This window comes from Mesoplodon densirostris, chromosome 4 (genome assembly GCF_025265405.1).
Source record: "Mesoplodon densirostris isolate mMesDen1 chromosome 4, mMesDen1 primary haplotype, whole genome shotgun sequence".
In the NCBI taxonomy this organism is placed as follows: Eukaryota; Metazoa; Chordata; class Mammalia; order Artiodactyla; family Ziphiidae; genus Mesoplodon; species Mesoplodon densirostris.
This window is the reverse complement of record NC_082664.1, coordinates 121095559-121114976: the sequence shown is the minus strand read 5'-3', so window position 1 is coordinate 121114976 and position 19418 is coordinate 121095559. Positions and strand designations below refer to the sequence as shown.

Genomic DNA, 19418 nt, shown 5'->3' with positions numbered 1-19418 from the left:
ATTTGTTTATCATTGTAAGTGTTGGAAAATGTTAAACCAAGTGAATATTATTTCCTTTCCTCTGCCAGTGTGTTTCATATTTATTTATAACTATTCTTTTATTATGTAATAAAGAATTAGTGTCATACTTAAATTCATAATGTAAATAACCTATAAATAAAGGGCTGTGTAGATATATATTTGAAAAAGTCTTGGTTTCATTTGTTCATATGAAGAAATCTGGTTCCAACTCGAGTTGTTCACAAAGGAGTTGATCAGTAGTTCTCGTGAAAAAAAGAGGTAAAACTAAGTTGGAAAGCTTTCTCTGGCTGAGAATATAGGGTTTATAGCAAATGTTTTCTTTAAATTATGTTTTTTCCATGTTCAAAGAACTGGCTGAAGACTTAGAAAAATTAACCTGATCCCTCCAGTGGTCTTTACATCAAAATGAATTCTAGATGAAGATTAAATATAGAACATGAAACCACAAAAGTACTAGCACAAAACAAAGCTGAATTTTAAAAAATATTCTTGCGATAAAGAAAACCTTTTTAAATGTAACATTTACTTTTATGTAGTTAAAATGTATTTTCTTATAACAAAAATCATAATATCAAAGTAGAAAAAAGAACATTTACAAAACTTGATAGCTATGTCCAAAAATTGCTTTTAGTCAATAGAATGAATAATCCACTAGAAAAATGGACAAAGGGTATGTATAGTGAATTTATGAAAGAAATATAGCTGATAAACATAGACAAGATACCGTATTAACAAAGAATCATTTCAATTTTCTACCTCCTTTACATTCTGTAGAAAATTTCACTTTGAATACCGTAATTTTAAATATTTCTAAATCCCATTGTAGGGTTTGAAATAAAACTTTTACTAGATACTCATATCATCTAACAAGGTTGGATTATCTCTGCTAGCAGGGTCTTTTTTCCTAATGTTCTTCTAAATGGGTCAAATTTTGATTTCCTAATAAAAAGTAGATTTTATTTATTAGATATTCATAGTGAAATGACTGTATTTGTGTATCATACCTAAGGGGGAAACCACTTAAAAATAATCTTCGGACATGTTATATTTTCTTACAGCAGTAGTAGAGGAAAGTTTTGCTTAACTTTGTTCTTTTTCTTTATTATTTTTGCAGGATCCAGCATTCGGACATTCACTCCATTTTATTTTTTGGTGGAACCAGTGGATACCCTCTCAATTAGAGGCTCTTCTGGTATACTAAACTGTTCAGCATATTCTGAACCTTCTCCAAAAATTGAATGGAAAAAAGATGGAACTTTTTTAAACTTAGTGTCAGACGATCGACGCCAGCTTCTCCCAGATGGGTCTTTATTTATTAGCAATGTGGTGCATTCCAAACACAATAAACCTGATGAAGGTTATTATCAGTGTGTGGCCACTGTTGAGAGTCTTGGAACTATTGTCAGCAGAACAGCCAAGCTCACAGTAGCAGGTAAGTTTTGTTGAGTAATTTATTTGTATTTTCAAAATTTTTATAAAGGGTAAATCTTGATAAAAGCAGTATTATCTTAGAGTTTTCATTAAACTGGTTACAGCAAATGCACTCATTTTACAAGTATCTGTTGAGCATATACCAGGTGTATAGGATTATGCTAGGACTTGATCAGTGCTGTAGGGAGTAAACTACAGCACTTTTCCACTTTCTAATGGTTTAGATGGCTTAAAGTTGCTATCAGAAGTACTGAGCCAGGTCTTTTTACCTTTTTAACTTGGAAATGGCAAAAGAAGTTGTGCAGGAAAATTGTCACTTTGATTGTGAACTTTTACCCTACCTGCATAACTATTTAGCATGATTTTGTAAAACTTGTAGTATAGTCAGTCTTGGTTCTTTATGCCTTAACCAAGGAAATGCCATTTAATTGGATTATTTAAAAATCTGTAGGATACCGTGCTCTGAAACGGGAGAGGCCAGCGTAGTGGGGAGCCTGCTCACTGCAGTGAAGAGTGGCCCACACTCACCGCAACTAGAGAAGGCCCACCAAAAATTAAAAATTAAAAATTAAAAAAAAATCCGTAGGATATATATGTATATATATAAAGAGCAGAAAGTTGTAAAGAGGAAAGTTCACTCTCTTTTAGCGCATTCCTGTTTGAAAAATGTTAGAAAGTGTAAGAACAATTAAAGATCTAGAAAGATAAGCTATGGTTCCTAAAGAGGTCATACTGTTTGCAGTAGATATTATAGTCCTCAGATCAGTGTTTCTACACTTGAGAACCAGATGAAGTAAGTTTCTGTTAAGGGTCAGATTGTACAAAAGTTGTTTTATCTTTAAGTCTTATATTTATTATCACCTTGGTGAAATGCTAACATGTGAACAAAGAATATGACGGAGACAGTAGTTTCCCATCTTGTTCCCACTCTAGAATCATGACTCCCCACCTCCTGCTCACTACAGGCTGTATTTGCTTGTTCATTCAGAGTGTGATGGCTCTTTTTCTCTTTGCAGCCAAGTACTCAAGGTTGAATTTGAGTGTGATGTACAGCCACTGTAATTATTTCATAATCACAGATTGAGGATGGAAAAATAAAAGGAGAAAAGAATCAGGCTTTTTGACAGTTTGCCTTTTCTCTTTTTTCTTTCTTCTCTTTCTTTCAAAAATCTTTTTGCCATACTTTCTCCAAAATGTTGATAACTAAGTTAGCATTATGACTGACTGCCCCTGTAATGTCACTTAGGTCAGCTTTTGTTTATCATTCACGTTCTTAAGCTGGGCTTTTAATCTTGACTCCTTCCTCTCCGCTGTCCCCCACGTCCAATTACCAAATCCAGTGAATTCTGCTTCCTAATTCCTCTGTACTTGATCCACATGCTCCTTCCTGAGGCTGCTCCTGGTCATCCCTCATCACAACCTTGTAACTGTCTTCCACCTCATTTTTTCCCTCCTCCAGCCCAGTCTCCACTCTGTGGTCAGAGCACTCTTTCTCACCCTTCAGTGGCTCTCCAGTAAACAACGTCAAGTTAATGTCTAAACTCTTTAACAGGCCTGTTGAGTCCTTTCGTGAGCTGACCTCCAGTTCTCCAGCTTCGTTCCTAACACTCCGTTCTGCTTCTGTCCCTGCCCCCTACCACCATCACCACCCTCACCTCATTTTAGGCTCTGGCAGTACTGAATGTTTTCACTTCCCTTTCATCCTCTGCCTCTGGCCTTTGTTCACGGCTTCCTCACTGCCTATTAATCCTGTCCTCCACCTTTTCTTCTCTTTCTTCTCCTCTTCTAGGTTTGTTCATCATTCCTTTTAGCTTTCATATCCCTTAGGAAACATTTTTGACCTAATACCTAAGTAAATAGGCAATTTTAATACAAAACCCAAGTTCTTTTGCTGCAAACAACATTCTGTAGGAGATTTGTTTAACCTGCTCTTGGCCTGGGTATCAGGAGGAAATAATATCTAAGCTAAGACATAAATAGAAGTTCTTTTTAATAGTTGCATAGTATCCATTGTATTTGTATATATTGTGATTTATCTAAAAATTCCCTTTTTGATGGATAAAGATTGTTTGTTGTTGTAGACAGTAGTATAGTGAACAAACTTTTGCAAATCTTTATTTCTATAGAATAGAATAGGACTGGAGATGGGGGGAATGAGGGCATGAAGGGGGTGGGAAAGGGGTGGGTACAAGGAATGGGAATGACTGCAAGTGAATACAAAGTTTCTTTGGGAGATGGTGAAAATGTTCTAAAATTAGATGATAGTGATGGTTGCACAACTCTGCATATACTAAAGACCATTGAGTTGTGCACTTTAAATGGTAGCCTTTATCATATATAAATTGTACCTCAGTAAAACTATTTTTAAAAAAATGCTGCCCCCCAAAAATATGCTCCTGCTAAATTGCCGTTCTGAAAAACTATTGGTTAGTGTTCTTTGTTTGCAAGCAATAGAAACTGACTCCGGCTAAGTCAAGCAAGAGGGGAATTTTTGAAAGCACACTAAGTAGATAGCTCATAGAATTAAATATGAGAGGTCTTTTTCTCTGGGCTGTCTCATATCTCCCCAGCAGAAATTTTTCTTTTACTGCCTGGACAGTCCCCTGGCTGTGGGTGTTTTGTGCCCAAAGGTGAGGTAACTGGGTAGTCTAAATACAAACACTGTTAATCCCTTTTTGTCAATCCCATGCCTCACTCCCACTCTCTCTTTTCTCCTGAAATTCTCCAAAGACAGCAGGACAAACTGGCCTCCTACTTGTGAGCAAAAGAAGCTGCAGCGTTTTCTGCCTCGATATGTCAGTTACTAGTTCCTCCATCTGCTTTCCCTATCCAGAAACTTTTTGAAATCTCTTGTCTGCCAACTTCCCATATGTTGTTGTGGGTTTATATTTTAAAAAATTACTCATTTTCATGAGAGCACAGGAGGGAGAATATTTTGACTTTTTAAAAATAGAACTAGTTCTTGGTTTTATTTGATTCCTTTTTTCCTCTACTTTATTAGTTTCTGTTTATCTTTGTTAATTCTTGCTTCTAATTTTCCAATTTCTGAAAAGTAGATATTTGGTTAATTTTATCTTTATTTCTTTCCTTCAAAAATCCCCTTGAAATAAAAAATAAGAAAAAATTTGTAGCAGAGCTAGACAACCTGTGTGTCATTTCCATATAGACTAATTGACTATCATAGAACTAGAAAACCTGGAATTATGTTTCTCATTATTTAATGTTTGCTAGTCTTTGAAGAAACATTTTGTTGTGTTCTGAGCGTATCAGAGTCACTTAAAATTTGTTTTTAATTTTTATATAATTTTTAAAGGTTACTTGCCATTTACAGTTATTATAAAATTATTGGCTATATTCTTCATGTTGTGCAGTACATCATTGAGCCTATCTTATACCCAATAGTTTGTACCTTCCACTCCCCTTCCCCTGTGTCCCCACCCCACTTCTCCCCCCGTAACCACTAGGTTTTTCTGTATATCTCTTTTTTTTTTAAGAAAAAAAGATAATTTAGATTTTATTATAAGAAGAAGTTCTGCTCATCAAAGACACCTTTAGAAATGAATAGTCAGCCCACAGATTGGGGAAAATATTCATAGTATATGCTTAAAAAAGAACTCATGGCTACAATATATTTTTAATAACTACTACAAACCAACAATAAAAAGAAAAACAACCCTATTTTTTAATGGGCAAAAGACTTGAACAGACATTTAATAAGAGAAAATGTAGATGTAGCTGATATCACATGTAAAGATGCTCAAAATCATTAATCATTAGGAAAATGCAAATTAAAACCACATTTCACACCTGTTAGAGTGGCTAAAAGTCAAAAAGTATGCCAGTACCAAATGAGGATGTGGAGCAGTTGATCCTTGTATATCTGCTCTTAACCATTACATTCTGTGGCATCTACAAAGTATTTATGACTACATTTTTTTGGTTAATATTCTATTTTGAAATAATTATAAATTTGTGGAATTGTCTTAAGAATGAAACTAAGAAATCTCATATATTCTTCAATCAGATTACGCAATTGTTAACATTTTACCACATCTGCTTATCATCTAGTATGCATGTACCCACATAAAATTTTTTCTTAAACCATTAAGAGTAAGTTGCAGATGTTACCCCAAACTAAATACTTCTGTGTGCATTTCCTAAAAACAAGGACCTCTTCCTAAGTAAACATCCATCAATATTAGGAAATTAACCTTAATAAAATACTATCATTTAATCCATAGATACAATTCATATTTCACTGGTTGTCTCAATAATGTTCTTAGTAGCAGAAAAAACAAAAGCAGAAACTTTGCCCCATCATCCCCCTTCCTTTCTGGTCCAGGGTTACAAGTTTTACTTAGTAGTTCTCTCCTTAGATTCTTACGATCTCAAACCATTCTTCAGTTTATCCTTGTTTCAGTTCAGATTTTCTAATTTTCCTCCATGAATAGATTCAGATTTTGCATTTTGGGGAGAAATATCACAGAAGTGATGCTGTATTATTAGTGCATCATATCAGGAAGCATGTGGTGTTTTGTTCCATTACTGGTGAAGTTAACTTTTATTACTTGGTTAAGATTGTCTCTACTATGTTTCTCTACTCTAAAGTTAATAAATATTTTGTACTTTTATTAATTAGTAATAAGTATTTTGAGAAGAAGTAATTTGATACTCTGTAAATATCCTATTCTTCATCCAACTTTCACTTTCTAGTTTTAGCATCCATTCTTGATTCTTCCTGCATTAATGATCATTATCCCACATTTAGCCAGAGGAAACTCCTTTTGATCTGACTTCTGTGTCCTTTTGATATGTCCCTGTTATTCTTTAGATACTTCCTTACTTTCTCTCACAAGATTTTCCAGACTCATATTGTTCTTTCCCTACTCCAGTCCTAGAATCAGCAATTTCTCCAAGCTGCATTAGTGGAGAATGGTATTTAGAAATCATGATTAGGTCACCATATGTACACATTGCTGCTGAAGTGACATTGATTCTGGGCTCTCTGGACAGAGTTAGTATGTGTGTGTGTGTGTATCTGTAATAACTGTATATGAAATGTATATATATTTTACGCATATACATTTATATCCAGATATACATCTCTCTATATACATCTATAGTTTGATAAAACTGTTAAGTTTACACTGATACCTCTGTTCTAGTGCAATACCATGGGATTTATTCTACCCTTCTGCTTTTAGTATTTGTGCCTTGCTTCAACTGTGAGGAATCTCACTCCAGTGATTCCTAGTACATTTAATTTACTTGATCTGTATCCCTGTATGTAGCCAATATCCTGACCCATGGACCTTCTTGACCCTGGTTCCACTACACATGTGGCCACACAAGCTGACTTGCTCCTGGTTCCTATGACTACATTTTAAAGTAATACTTAACTACTTCTTATTTTCTCATTTTCTTTATTGCCTAGGTCTTCCAAGATTTTCCAGCCAACCAGAACCTTCTTCGGTTTATGTTGGGAACAGTGCAATTCTGAATTGTGAAGTTAATGCAGATTTGGTCCCATTTGTGAGGTGGGAACAGAACAGACAGCCTCTTCTTCTGGATGATAGACTTACCAAACTTCCAAGTGGAACACTAGTTATCAGCAACGCAACTGAAGGAGATGGGGGACTCTATCGCTGCATAGTTGAAAGTGGTGGGCCACCAAAGTATAGTGATGAAGTTGAATTAAAAGTTCTTCCAGGTATTAGTTTATTATCAGCACTGATGGCTTTATGTTTATTAATGGATAAAAATTGTTCAGTTAGAATTTTTTTTAATAACCACTGTTACAGGTGTGGGGTGAGGTATTAATGTCAGCGTAAAGAGTTTCAGTTTCTTACAGGGAGAGAAAAGAAGAAAACATACCAGACAGATTTTTAGCAAATGTGTTGGTCAGTAAAAATTTACCAAGCAATAAAGTATCTGTGGCATTCTTTGTGGCCAAAGAAACATTAGCTCTGTGTCTTTTGTCAAACCTCTATCTTCTGCTCTGTCCCCCAATAGCATACTTTTTGTAGTTCTCTTACCTCCCTGTAATAGGGTTGTTTTTATAGTTAAGTCTTTTTACTTATAAGAATCAGGGACTCACTCAGGCTGGTTCATATAAGGGATGGGCAGAGTAGTAACTGTTAGTACAGCATCTCTAGAGACACTGGTGAGCAAGAGTTCTTGGATCTTTGTGATGCTCCCCCATTTTAATGAACACTCCTCTTTCTGTCTTTCCTTCTCTTTGTGGGTTCTCATTCTTTCTGCCCTTACTGGCTTTCCTCATAATATGTTTTGTGCGTCTTTTCTCAGCTCTGTAACTTCTGCTTTCTCATCACGTCCTCTCACTTGTGGCTCCTCATAGTCCCTCTACCCTCTTGGTGTTTCATGACCTTTCAGCTTCTGTTCCCACTGCTACATGCCTGATTCTTTCCATATTTCTCATTTCAAATCTGAGTTGGACCATCCCTACATTGTTTGGACCGTTTTTATATATAACCATTTTGTAGGCATGTTTTTAGCCTATGGATTGGCTTGCAAAGGGAGGCCAATGTTATCCAATATTATGAGCAGCCACTCTTGAGAGTATTCCTAATGGGCCTTGAACTGGTTTTTTAAAATGCAGTTTCTTTCTTTGTCGTCATCGTTCTTGCCCTTATCATTCCTATCCCAGTGTATTCTCAGCTCAGCAGCCACAGTTATCTTTTAAGATGTTTATTAGATCATGTCACATCTTTGCGCAAGACCTCCTAATGGTTTCCCATCTCAGAGCAAATGTTAAAAGTCCTTGGCCTGTAAGGTTTTGTATAACCTTAATTCCACCTCCCTCCCCCATCTCTCTTCTTACATCTCATACCCTTCTCTCCCTCACTCTGATTATTGCCACCTTATGTTTTTAGAACACTCCAAACATGCTCTTGCTTTAGGGTCTTTCTACTTGCCATTTTCTCTGCCTGGAATCCTCTTCCCTCAGATATCTCTGCCTGACTCATGGTCTTACCTCTCTGCTCAAATATCACTTTATCAGTGAAGCTTTCTTTGACCACTGTTTAAAACAACAGTCTTCCATTTGTGCCCCAGCGCTTTCTCCTTCGCCCTTCATTTTACTTGAGAACATATCACCAGCTCACATACTATGTCTTTTATTTGTTGTCTTTCTCCCCTTACTAGTATGTAAGCTCAACTAGGGTGGGGAATTTTTTCTGCTGCTGAGAATGGTAACTGGCACATAGAAGCCAATAAATATGTGTTCAGATTTGTTTGTTTTGATCAAAATTTGATTAATTCTAGGTAAATAGTTCAAGGTGAAAAAGAACTATTGCTATATAGCGATGTCTTCCTGCCTACTTCCTGACTTGCTTTTATGTGACAGAGGGCATATTTGATAGCAGACAGAGGTCATATTTTTTCTCTAAATCTGTGGTAGCAGTCAAGCAAATCCTAAAACCAGATTCAAGTAAATAAGATTCTTGGTGTCAAAAGGATGAGCCACCATGAAAAATATCTGAAACAAAAAGTACGGAATGTTTTGTTTACTTAAGGGAGAGCTATGCTTGTGAAGCATAGTCACCTTGAATAATGCAAACTGCTAATCTCCTGTAAAATTTTTGGGAAGACATTGTTCTTGGTGTGTTGGTTAGGAGGCTGGGATGGGTTGATGTCAGTAATAGAAGCATGTTTTATGGTTGGTTACAGAGATGAGAGCAGTGTCAGCCTTAGAAGCAAGGGATTCCACCACTGAATGGCTGACTTTTAAAGGCATTGGTTAAACTCATTGGTTGGCTTTCAAAGGCATGTTCACTGAAGTGAGTTGTACTGAACTATTAGACGGTGTTTACTTGTTACCATAGCTGCAGAACTGTCATCGACTGGTTACATAAGTTTAAAGCCAGCTCTGGTGGTTGTTACCATGGCTATAGAACATCTTTTTCTAAGAGTATGAGGATAAAAGTCACATCTCTGCCTGAGAACAGTCTTTTTTCTCAAAACTTAACATTAGAAATATCACCCCCATCTAGTAGAGAACCCTATCTTCTACCCTATGAGTATGGCCTTTTCATATGCTCATAAGAGGGCAGCTGTATGAAGTGAATACACGTATAGTGGTAGCCTGTTAGTTGCACCATTATAAAATCAAAGGTTTGACAGTCTAAGTGAGAAAGTCAAAGCATGAAGATCAAAGATTTTCAGAAGTAACACACAGGTGTAGGGAAGGAAAAGAAACCACTTGTGGTATCCCTGTGAGTGGGGAGGATACTGCTAAGGGTCCTGAGCTTGCCCAATCTTTTTTCTATTTGTACCACTCATGAAGCATTTACTTTATGTTATCTTTTAAAATGAAGGGGATTCATGTCAGATCTCACTCGGATGACCAGTAAGCACATTGAAAGCAGGAGCTATAACTTGTACATCTTTAAGGCCTCCAGAGAGCCTAGCACAAAGTTTTAAACATGGAAATTATTAAGAAATGTTTGCTAATTTAAATGGAATTTTCTTGTCACTTTTGCTTAAACTATTTTGTTGTATAAAGCCACACAGACTGAATAGGAATTTGCCATTCTTTATCATTAAAGTGGTAAAGTGCTTTCTTAATTATTGTCTTTTGTTTAAATTTTTTTTTTTTTTAGATCCTGAGGTTACATCAGACTTGGTATTTTTGAAACAACCTTCTTCCTTAGTCAGAGTCATTGGTCAGAGTGCAGTGTTACCATGTGTTGCTTCGGGACTTCCTACTCCAACCATTAGATGGATGAAAAATGAGGAAGCACTTGACACAGAAAGGTAAAAATGTCTGCCTAAAAGCCTTTTCAGCCTTAGTGTGAGGCTTGGTCTGATCTTATTTGGGACTCTTGATTAATTTTAAAACGATTATATCTTTCATTTTTATTTAACTATATCATGATGCCCATTTATCATTCTTGAAATATGTTTATATTGCCGTATATGATTAGGATTTTTAAAGAAAAAAATGCTTTTAAGATATTAAGGGCTAATTATTCCATTGGTTTTTTTCTGAGCTGCAGTACACTTAAATTCAGGCCTTAGGACCTCCTTCCCTAAATTGTTGCAAGAGTTTCTGATCCTGACTACCTGAGACGTCTCACTTACTCTCATATGCATTTTGTCGATAGTACTTTTTTTCTTTACTTAGACAGTAAAAGAAAATGTATTCCTCATTCTTTTGTTTTTGTCTTTTAAAATCATACCAGCTTCCTTGTATGATCACAAATTTTTCATCTTACACACCAGCCTTTTCTGTTGACATGAACCACCTGTCATCTCTCCCAAGCCCCCTCATTACTTCCTTAGGTAATGGATACTTTTCTCAGTTGTATTCTGGTAAGAGAACTGAGGTGGTGGTGGTGGTGATAGTTAGGTATGTTTTGTTTACCAAGCAAAGTCATTTTGTGCATTGTAGAATGTTTAGTGACTTCCCTGGCCTTTGCCCATGAGATGCAATAGCACTCCCAAGCTGTGACAACCAAAAATGTTTCTAGGTATTGCCAGATGTCTCCTGGGGAACAAAATTGTCCCCAGTTGAGAACCATTGTGCTAGAGCAGTGCTTTCCAATAGAAATGTGATGTAAGCCACATATATAGTTTTAAAATTTCTAGTATACACGCACTACTAAATATACTAATTTATACAGTGTACAGGTGAAAGGGAAATTTAGTTCTACCAAAACAGTGAAGTTTGTGTTTAATGCTACTTCAACTTTTACATTTAAATAAAAATTAAATAAAATTAAAATTCTGTTCCTGAGTCAGTCTGGCCACATTTCAAGTGTCAGTAGCCACATGTGGCTAGTGGCTATTGATTTGGACAGAGCAAGTATAGAGCTTCCCAGTTGAGTAATTCAAAGTAAACAGATAATCTTAATTTGTGTCATTCAGTAAACAAGACATGGAAAGGGATATCTGACTAGTCAGCTTGGTGATCAACCTTTACTGATCAGTGGGGATGCTAGAATACAATCAGATTGTTCCTCATATGTTCCATTAGCAAAACTGATAGTATCATCTTAAGTATCATCTGATTTCTTGCCGAATACCTATGCAGTCACCAACTTCTGGCTGTATTTTACTTCCTTTTCCCCCCACTCTTTTTCCCAGCTAAATGTTATGCAAAGAATTTCTAAGACTTCAAGGGAATTATTTTAAACTTACGCTACCTGAAACATAAGGAACCTTAAAATAGGGGGTAAAAATTTCAAGCTCTTAGAGTAGAAATTTTAATTGGCTGCCTGTTAGAACAAAGTATCAGGAATGGGAAAGCTGAGATAGGTTATTTTTAAAAGTTTTATATTTCATAGCCATAGAAGTACATTCTGAAGATAAATAATGATATAAGAGTTTGATTTCTTAGGTCAGAAATAAAAGTGAGAATTTCTGTGATTCTCATTTGTTTATTCAGTATTCAACAAATATTTATTGAATGCTGATTATGTTAGGCCCTATTCTAGCAGGGAATAGAGTGGTGAACCAAATAGAGGTTTTTGCTCTCACGGAACTCGTATTCCAGTGCTGAAGAGTCAGGCAATAATCATATGAACATATGAAATTTTAGTTTATGATAAGTGCTATGAAGAAAATTAAGACAAATTTAGTAATTTCCTAGTAATATTACTCTGAATTTTAAGGATAAATAGGAGATATAAGATTGAGTAGACTGTTTCCAACCTTGAGTTCTGTAGGCTTCTGAATACTTGGGTTATATGGTAGAAAAGTCTGAGAAGCATTGCTTTGATATATCACTGTCTCAGGAAGCTTCAGAAGAATATAAGAGCAGGACAGTGTTGGTGTTGTTCACATTGATGTTTCCAGACCCAGGCATAGTGCTTGGCATATAATTGAGTAGGGATAATGGTGACCAATATATTTTGGTTGAATATCTGAATGTAGTATAGGAAAATGTAAGTAGGTGAATGGAACACAAGAGTGCTTCAGGTTAGATGCAGGTAATTGCTCAAAATATCTCTGTTTCTCCCAGAGCCTTATGAGATATGTAGATGGACCTTAGTTAATAAATTGTTTAGACTTCAAATTAGAAAGAAATTTAGAAATTGAAAGAAAAAGGTGGCTAGAAATCCAGGTAGTAACTGGGCTGGCTCTAGTAAAAAAAATCTTAAATTATTAGACATCCTTCTCTATCGTTAATTTTAAGACCTCTTTGAAAATGAATATTTTAAAATATTTCCATGGCTTTTATAAATGTCTTAAGAATTGATATATTTACTTAATCTTTTGATCACATTTGTTCAGATCCAAACCAAACATAGGTATTGAAGTGGGGGCGGTGGTGGAAATGTATCCCATTCATTGAGTAGTTTTATTTGAAAGGGGGAGAATTTAGAAAATACAGATGCCAAAGTGCAAGGTGACTGACAGCAATATGTAATTTAGTAATTAAATAATGTCATGTTTTAGTGGAATGATAGATTAGAACCCAGCTGCAAAAGAACAGGTTATAGTTATAAAGATGCTTAATGTTATTACAGTTGACGATAGTAGAAAAATTAGAGTATATAAAAAACAAATAGAGGACTTCCATTTCTGGGAAGATTGAGTAGTATTTTTCTGTATTCTTCCTGCTAAATACAACTAAAAGCTCTAGCCATTATATGTAAAACAAACATAAGACTCTGAAAGGTGGAGAGAGGAAGATTGACTGGCTAGGGGCCTTTAGACCAAAGGAACACCATGATGGTGTGTTCCCTGGTTTTTGTTTTTGCCTCATATGTCCCAGCTTGAGCTGAAGAAGCTGATAACTTGGAAACACCACTAGGCATAAACAGAAAAGCTCTACCAAAAGTGTGCTCTCTCTAGCCAAAAGACCAGGAAAGAGGCAGCCTGGCAAGATAAAAACTGTTAGACTATAATCACTCGTACTCCAGCCAAACACCACATAAGAAACTGTGGCCCTATCCTCTCCCATGCCAGCAAAAGCCAAGTGGGAGGCCTAGACTTCCACCCTCACCAGGTTGTAATGAGGTCTCCCATCTTCCCTGCTATATGGTGTCAGAGGCTAAGTAGAGAGCCAAGATTTTCATCCCAACTGGGAAGTATTGAGGCCCCCACCCCTGCTGTATCAGTGGAGACACACGGGGAGCCTGGACTTTTATCTCACCTGGCAATAAGAGACACTCCTTCCCAACTTCCCTTTTCCACTGTAGTGGTATCAGAGGAGGCCTGTGGAGAGTCAGGACTTTCAGCACCATGTAGCATTGACACCCTCTCTTCATGGTGTCATTGGGTGCCATGTGGGGAACAGTAATGAGTTACTGTTACTGCACCCAGCCAGGGGTGCAGTATCAGTGGAAGCCTGGTGAGGAGCCAGAACTCCCAACCCTGCTAAGAGGTAAAGAGGAGTCCCCCCTTCCCCCTTAGGTATCAGTGGAGACTGAGTGTAGAACCTGGACTTCTGCCTCCACCTGACATAATGAGGTGACAACTCCCTTTTCCTCTGGGTGTCAGAAGAAGCCAGCTGAAAACAAAAGGTTTAGTAAGATCCAGAGTCTCATAATATGATGCCCCAAATATCCAGATTTCAGTTGAAAATCACTCATTCATACCAAGAACGAGGAAAATCTCAAAAGAGAAAAGACAATCAATTGATGTCAACACTGAGATGACAGGTCTTTGAATTACCTGACAGATTTTTAAAGCACCCTTAGGTAGGTTTATTCCTAGGTATATTATTCTTTTTGTTGCAGTGATAAATGGGAGTGTTTCCTTAATTTCTCTTTCTGATTTTTCATTGTTAGTGTATAGGAATGCAAGAGATTTCTGTGCATTAATTTTGTATCCTGCTACATTCATTGATTAGCTCTAGTAGTTTTCTAGTGGCATCTTTAGGATTTTCTATGTATAGTATCATGTCATCTGCAAACAGTGACAGTCTTACTTCTTTTCCAATTTGGATTCCGTTTATCTCTTTTTCTTCTCTGATTGCTGTGGCTAAAACTTCCAAAACTATGTTGAATAATAGTGGTGAGAGTGGGCACCCTTGTATTGTTCCTGATCTTAGAGGAGGCAAAAGACCTGTATGCAGAAAACTATAAGACACTGATGAAAGAAATCAAAGACGATACAAACAGATGGAAAGATATACCATGTTCTTGGATTGGAAGAATCAACATTGTGAAAATGACTCTTCTCCCCAAAGCAATCTACAGATTCATTGCAATCCCTATCAAATTACTGATGGCATTTTTCACAGAACTAGAACAAAAAATTTTACAATTCATATGGAAACACAAAAGACCACGGATAGCCAAAGCAATGTTGAGAAAGAAAAATGGAGCTGGAGGAATTGGGCTCCCTGACTTCAGAGTGTACTACAAAGCTACAGTAATCAAGACAGTATGGTACTGGCACAAAAACAGAAATATAAATCAGTGGAAGAAGATCGAAAACCCAGAGACAAACCTACACACATATGGTCACCTTATCTTTGACAAAGGAGGCAAGAATATACAATAGAGAAATGACAGCCTCTTCAATAAGTGGTGCTGGGAAAACTGGACAGCTACATGTAAGAGAATGAAATTAGAACACTTCCTAACACCATACACAAAAATAAACTCAAAATGGATTAAAGACCTAAATGTACAGCCAGACACTATCAAACTTTTAGAGGAAGACGTAGGCAGAACACTCTTTGACATAAACCACAGCAAGATCTTTTTTAACCCACTTCCTAGAGTAACAGAAATAAAAACAAACAAATGGGACTTAATAAAATTTAAAAGCTTTTGCACAGCCAAGGAAACCATAAACAAGACAAAAAGACAACCCTCAGAATGGGAGAAGATATTGCAAATGAAACAATAAAGGATTAATCTCCAAAACATACAAGCAGCTCATGCAGCTCAGTATTGCAAAAACAACCCAATCCAAAAATGGGCAGAAGACCTAAATAAACATTTCTCCAAAGTAGACATACAGGTTGCCAACAAACACATGAAAAGATGCTAAACATCAGTAATCATTAGAGAAATGCAAATCAAAACTACAATGAGGTATAACCTCACACCGGTCAGAATGGCCATCATCAAAAAATCTGCAAACAATAAATGCTGGATAGGGTGTGGAGAAAAGGGAACCCTCTTCTACTGTTGGTGGGAATGTAAATTGATACAGCCACTATGGAGAACAGTATGGAGGTTCCTTAAAAAACTAAAAATAGAACTACCATACGAACCAGCAATCCCACTACTGGGCATATACCCTGAGAAAACCATAATTCAAAAAGAGTCATGTACCAAAATGTTCATTGCAGCTCTATTTACAATAGCCAGGACATGGAAGCAACCTAAATGTCCATCGACAGATGAATGGATAAAGAAGATGTGGCACATATATACAATGGAATATTACTCAGCCACAAAAAGGAACGAAATTGAATCATTTTTAATGAGGTGGATCGACCTAGAGTCTGTCATACAGAGTGAAGTAAGTCAGAAAGGTAAAACCAAATACTGTATGCTAACACACATATATGGAATCTAAAAAACCGGTACTGATGAACCTAGTCGCAGGGCAGGAATAAAGATGCAGATGTAGAAACGGACTTGAGGACCTGGGATGGGGGGGCAGAGGGGAAGCTGGGATGAACTGAGAGAGTAGCATTGACATATATACACTATCAAAGTGAAACGGATGGCTAGTGGGAAGCTGCTGCATAGCACAGGGAGATCAGCTTGATACTTTGTGATGATCTAGAGGGGTGGGATAGGGAGGGTGGGAGGGAGGCTCAAGAGAGGGGGATATGGGGATATATGTATACATACAGCTGATTCACTTTGTTGTACAGCAGAAGCTACCACAACATTGTAAAGCAATTATACTCCAATAAAGATATATTAAAAAAAGATTTTTAACACAGTCATCATTAAAATGCTTCAACAAGGAATTATGAACACACATGAAACAAATGGAAAAATAGAGTATCTCAGCAGATAAATAGAAAGTCTCTTCAAAAAGAAAGAGAAGGGGCTTCCCTGGTGGCTCAGTGGTCGAGAGTCTGCCTGCCGATGCAGGGGACACGGGTTTGTGCCCCGGACTGGGAAGATCCCACGTGCCGCAGAGCGGCTAGGCCCGTGAGCCATGGCTGCTGAGCCTGCGCATCTGGATCCTGTGCTCCGCAACGGGAGACACCACAGCAATGAGAGGTCCATGTAACGCAAAACAAACAAACAAACAAACAAACAAAAAAAAGAAGACTTAAAGGAGAACTAAATGGAAAATTTTGAACAAAGACAATAACCAAAATAAAGAAAAACTCAATAGATGAGCTCAGCAAGAGACTGATGAGACAGAGGAAATAATCAGTGAACTGGAAAAAAAAGGGAGAAGACACAAATGATCAGTATTAGGACTGAACCAGGAATGCCCCTACAGACCCTGCAGACATCAAAAGGATAATAAGGGAATACTATACACAACTATACATCATGTAAGTTTGATGACTTAGACAAACCGTTTCCTCTAAAACACAAACTACCACATCTAACCCAATGTGAAATAGATAAATTGAGTAACCCTCTTACTCTTAAGTAGATTAAATTTGTAATTTTAAAACCCCCTCAAAAGTCTGCAAGTCCAGATAGTTTTATTGGAGAATTCTACCAGTGTTTAAGGAATTAAAACCAATTCTACACAATCTTTCCAGAAAATAGAAGAGAAGGAATTGAAGCTATTATTACCCTGTTAACAAAACCAGAGAAAGTACAAAAAGGGAACACAACAGGCTAGTATCCCCCATGAATATGAACATAAAAATTCTTAACAAAATATTAGCAAATAGAATTCAGCAATAAATAAAAAGTTACATGTTCTATAAGTGTGGTTTGTTCCAGGGATGCAAGGCTGACTTAGTATCCCTGAATTAATCAGTACAATCCACCAGAATTAAAGAAAAAAAAGAAAAAACTAAACCTGATCAGATTAATCAGTGGAGAAAAAGCTGCTGACAAAATTCAACACCCATTCATTATGTTAAAAAAAAAACCTTAGAAAAATAACTTCAGAGCATCTACAGAAACCTACAACTAACATTATACTTAATGACAAACGACAGTACTTCCCCATCAAGATTAGGAACCAGTTAAGGAAGTTCACCATCACAGTGCTGGAAGTTCTAGCCAGTTCAATAAGATAAAAAAAAAAAGGCATATAGATCAGAAAGGAAGACATATAACAATCCCTATTTGCAGATATGTTTATGTAGACATCCTAAGGAATCCACAAAACTTACAACTAAGAAATGAGTTCAATAATGTCACAAGATACAAGATAAACATAAAAATCAATTGTATTTCTGTATTCTAGCAATGAACATGTGAACACAAATTGCAAATACAGTAGCATTTGCAGATGCTCACATCTTAAGTGTGAATTAACAAAACTTGTTAAATTTGTATACTAAAAACTATAAAATGCTAATGAAAGAAATCAAAGAAGAGCTAAATAAATGGAGAGACATACCATGTCCATGGATTAGAAGACTCAGCATAGTAAAAACGTCAGTTCTCTTCAAATTTATATACAGGTTAACTCAATTCTTGTCAAAATCCCAATAAGACTTTTTGTAAATATAGATAAAATTATTCTAAAATTTATATGGAATAGCAAAGGAACTAGAGTAGTTAAAACAGTTTTTTTTTAAGTGGGAAGAATCAGTCTATTTGATTTTAAGACTTACTGTGTATCTACAGTAATCAAGACTATATGGTGTTGATGGAAAGATAGACCGATATATCAGTGGGATAACATAAAGAATCCAGATATAGATCCATACAAAAATTCCCAACTAATTTTTGACAAAGATTCAAAAGCCATTCAGTGGAGGAAAAGTAGCCTTTTCAACAAATGCTACTGGAATAACTGGACACCCATCCATAGACAAAAACTTGAACCTCAAGCTGAGTCTCATACGTTATGTAAAAAATTAACTCAGAATAGATCATGGACCTAAATGTAAAATATGCAACATGAAATTTTAGAAAAGAAACGTAAGAGAAAATCAGAACCAAGGCCTAGGCAAAGAGTTTTTAGATTTTACACCAAAGGCACAATCTATAAAAGGAAAAGTTGAAACTGGATTTCATCAAAATTAAAACCTTTTGCTCTGTGAAAGACCCTGTTAAGAGGATGAAAAGATAAGCTACAGAGTGGAGAAGATATTTGCAAACCACATCTCTAACAAAGGAGTATTATCTAAAATGTGTAAAGATACCTCAAAACTCAGTATTAAAAAAAAGCATATAATTGAATTAGAACATGGGCAGAAGGTATGCATAGGTGGTTCACCAAAAAAGATGTACAGATGGCAAATAAGCACAAGAAAAGTTGTTTAACATCATTAGCCATTAAGGAACTGCAAATTAAGACTACAAGATATCACTACATACCTATCAGAATACCTGAAATTTTTTTTAAAGTGACAATACCAAATGCTGTCAAATATGTGGAGAAATGGGGTCACTCTGACATTGCTGGTAGGAATGTGAGATGATACAGTCACTCTGAAAAACTGTTTGGCAGTTTCTGAAAAAATATGTTGCAACTGCCATATGACCTAACATTTTACATTCTTGGGCATTTATCCCATAGAAATGAACTTATGTTCACACAGAAACCTGTACATGTATATTTATAGCAGCTTTATTCATAGTAGCCCCAAACTAGAAACAACCCAGGTGTCCTTCATTGAGTGAATGGTTAAACAAACAATGTCTATCCGTACTATGAAATTACTCTTAAGCAATAAAAGGAATGATAATTGCAACAATCTGGATGAATCTCCAGATAATTATACTGAGTGAAAAAAGCCAATCCCCAGAGGTTACATATTGTATGACTATTTACATAACATTCTTCTTGAAATGACAAAATTATTGAAATGGAGAACAGATTAGTGATTGCCAGGGGTTAATGAGGAGGTGGTAGACGGAGGGAAGTGGGTGTGG

The 19418-nt window shown here is 36.3% G+C and overlaps 1 protein-coding gene across 6 annotated transcripts in view; it reads left to right on the top strand.

Annotated features, from left to right (window-relative positions):
* The window catches only part of NEO1 (neogenin 1), a 251220-nt gene that overhangs the window by 65074 nt on the left and 166728 nt on the right, over positions 1-19418 (top strand). For all 6 annotated transcript variants that reach the window (XM_060097038.1, XM_060097035.1, XM_060097034.1 and 3 more), the window contains exons 2-4: positions 1136-1453; positions 6887-7162; positions 10074-10227. In XM_060097038.1, coding sequence (XP_059953021.1) covers positions 1136-1453; positions 6887-7162; positions 10074-10227 — 748 coding nt within the window. The remainder of the gene's footprint in view (positions 1-1135; positions 1454-6886; positions 7163-10073; positions 10228-19418) is intronic.